Source organism: Sminthopsis crassicaudata, chromosome 3 (assembly GCF_048593235.1).
Source record: "Sminthopsis crassicaudata isolate SCR6 chromosome 3, ASM4859323v1, whole genome shotgun sequence".
NCBI classification, from domain to species: Eukaryota; Metazoa; Chordata; class Mammalia; order Dasyuromorphia; family Dasyuridae; genus Sminthopsis; species Sminthopsis crassicaudata.
The window spans coordinates 583,342,657-583,344,710 of record NC_133619.1 but is presented as its reverse complement, the minus strand read 5'-3'; the positions used below and the strand labels follow the sequence as shown (position 1 = coordinate 583,344,710).

The 2,054-nt window shown below is 37.0% G+C and overlaps 1 protein-coding gene across 1 annotated transcript; it reads left to right on the top strand.

Annotated features, from left to right (window-relative positions):
* LOC141559914 (olfactory receptor 51B6-like) lies at positions 1-2,054 on the top strand. Its single transcript, XM_074297567.1, has one exon. The coding sequence runs from the start codon at positions 1-3 to the stop codon at positions 937-939; it is 939 nt and encodes a 312-aa protein (XP_074153668.1). The 3' UTR covers positions 940-2,054.

Sequence of the window (2,054 nt, the reverse complement as noted above, 5' to 3'; positions counted from 1 at the left end):
ATGTGGCTCAACAGCAGCACAGCCCCATTCCTGTTGACAGGCTTCCCAGGCCTGGAGAGAGCTCACTGCTGGATCTCCATCCCATTCTTTATTGTATATGCTTCCATTATTTTTGGCAATAGCACTCTACTCTTCCTCATCAGGGATGACCACAGCCTTCATGAGCCCATGTACTACTTTCTAGCTATGCTGGCAGCCACTGATCTTGGAGTGACCCTGACTACAATGCCTACAGTGATGGGAGTCCTATGGTTGAACTACAGAGAGATCAGTCATGAATCATGTTTTTCTCAGGCCTATTTTATCCACACACTCTCAGTCATGGAATCTGGCGTCTTACTTGCTATGGCTTATGACCGTTTTGTTGCCATTTGTAACCCACTGAGATATACTTCCATCCTTACTGATTCCCGTGTGGTAAAGATTGGGATTGTAGTCTTCATGAGAGCCTTTCTTTCCATTATACCCCTAATTCTGAGACTACACTGGTTTCCTTATTGCCATTCTCATTTACTCTCCCATACTTTCTGCCTCCACCAAGATGTTATCAAATTGGCCTGTGCTGACATCACCTTCAATCGCATCTACCCTGTAGTTTTGGTTTCACTGACAGCTTTCGTAGACTCTTTTATCATCTTCTTCTCTTACATATTAATTCTAAAGACAGTTATGAACATTGCTTCTGGAGAGGAGCGAGCCAAGGCCCTAAACACCTGTGTTTCCCACGTCTGTTGTGTTTTGGTGTTCTATGTAACAGTAACAGGTCTAACACTCATACATCGTTTTGGGAAGCATGTACCACGTGTGGTTCACATTACCATGAGCTATGTGTACTTCCTCTTTCCTCCATTAATGAACCCTATTATCTATAGTGTCAAGACCAAGCAGATACGGAAAGGCATTCTTCGCATTTTCTCTCTGCGTAGACCTATAGCTTGAACTTTCCTTAGTGGGTTCTGTCATGAAAGGAAGAAGGATTGGTTTTCTGGGATGGAAAGTCATGAAATATTCAAAGAGGTTCAGAGACACATGTCTTCCTCCTTTAGAATATGTTGTGACATTTTCAGTATAGTACCAAAAACTATGGGGTCAAACATATTAGGAATAAATTTGAGACTCTAATCTGGTAGAAAGAAAATATGATCTGGATTTAAGAATGATGGAAAAAGAAGAATAACACACACAAAAAGACAATTTATTATCTTATTTTATTATATATTCACTTTATCAGCTTCCTCTTTTCATAGATGACCATAGTCCCTTTAGCATCTGGCTCCTGGTAATCATTCATTAGATCAGAAGAGGTAGGTTGCCAAATATTCTTTTTATGTATGTAACAAATTCTGATATTAACCATTTCCTTCTCTCTCTCCCAACTGAGTGAATTAATCAAATATATCTGGAGGCATGTATGGTCATGGACAGAAGTAGTGACAGATGAATTTCAGACAATATGAAGAAAAATAATAAATTAGAGGCAATCAATGGCACATGGAGACAGGAAGAGAAGATTGGAAATTTTCCAGTGTATATGATACCAAATGATTTAAGAATCTTATAGAATTATTAATTCTTTATAACTAAAAAAGCATCTGAACTACCTCATTGGGTAAAACAATAAAGAATTTGAAAACACAAAAATAAAAGACAGCCTCTCCACACTCTCCCCTTTGACCAGTATTAAGCAGTAGGTAAAGGTAAGCTTTGTACTCACTGGAATTTTTAGTGGAAGAAAGAGCATCGCTAGAAGTGGACTTTAAGTGATTCTGGGGATTTTTATATAACTTTATAACTGTTGTTTTATCATTCAAGGATTTCCATTTTATTTTATTTTTTAATAAAACTTTCATTTTAATATTATGAATAGCATACTTTCAAGTAGGAAGGAAATCTCACTATACTTGTGAGGGTGTTATGCATATATAATAGATGTAGATGTCTACCATCCTTATATGTAGTCTATATGGACTTGGTCTGCTACTTGAACTGCTAAATGATTTATTACTGTATTTATTCGTATTAACTAAAAACCAAATTTGTTCTCATTATCTCTA

Excerpts from the sequence above, each read along its gene's own strand:
- LOC141559914 (XM_074297567.1), top strand. The coding sequence starts at position 1 with ATGTGGCTCAACAGCAGCACAGCCCCATTCCTGTTGACAGGCTTCCCA.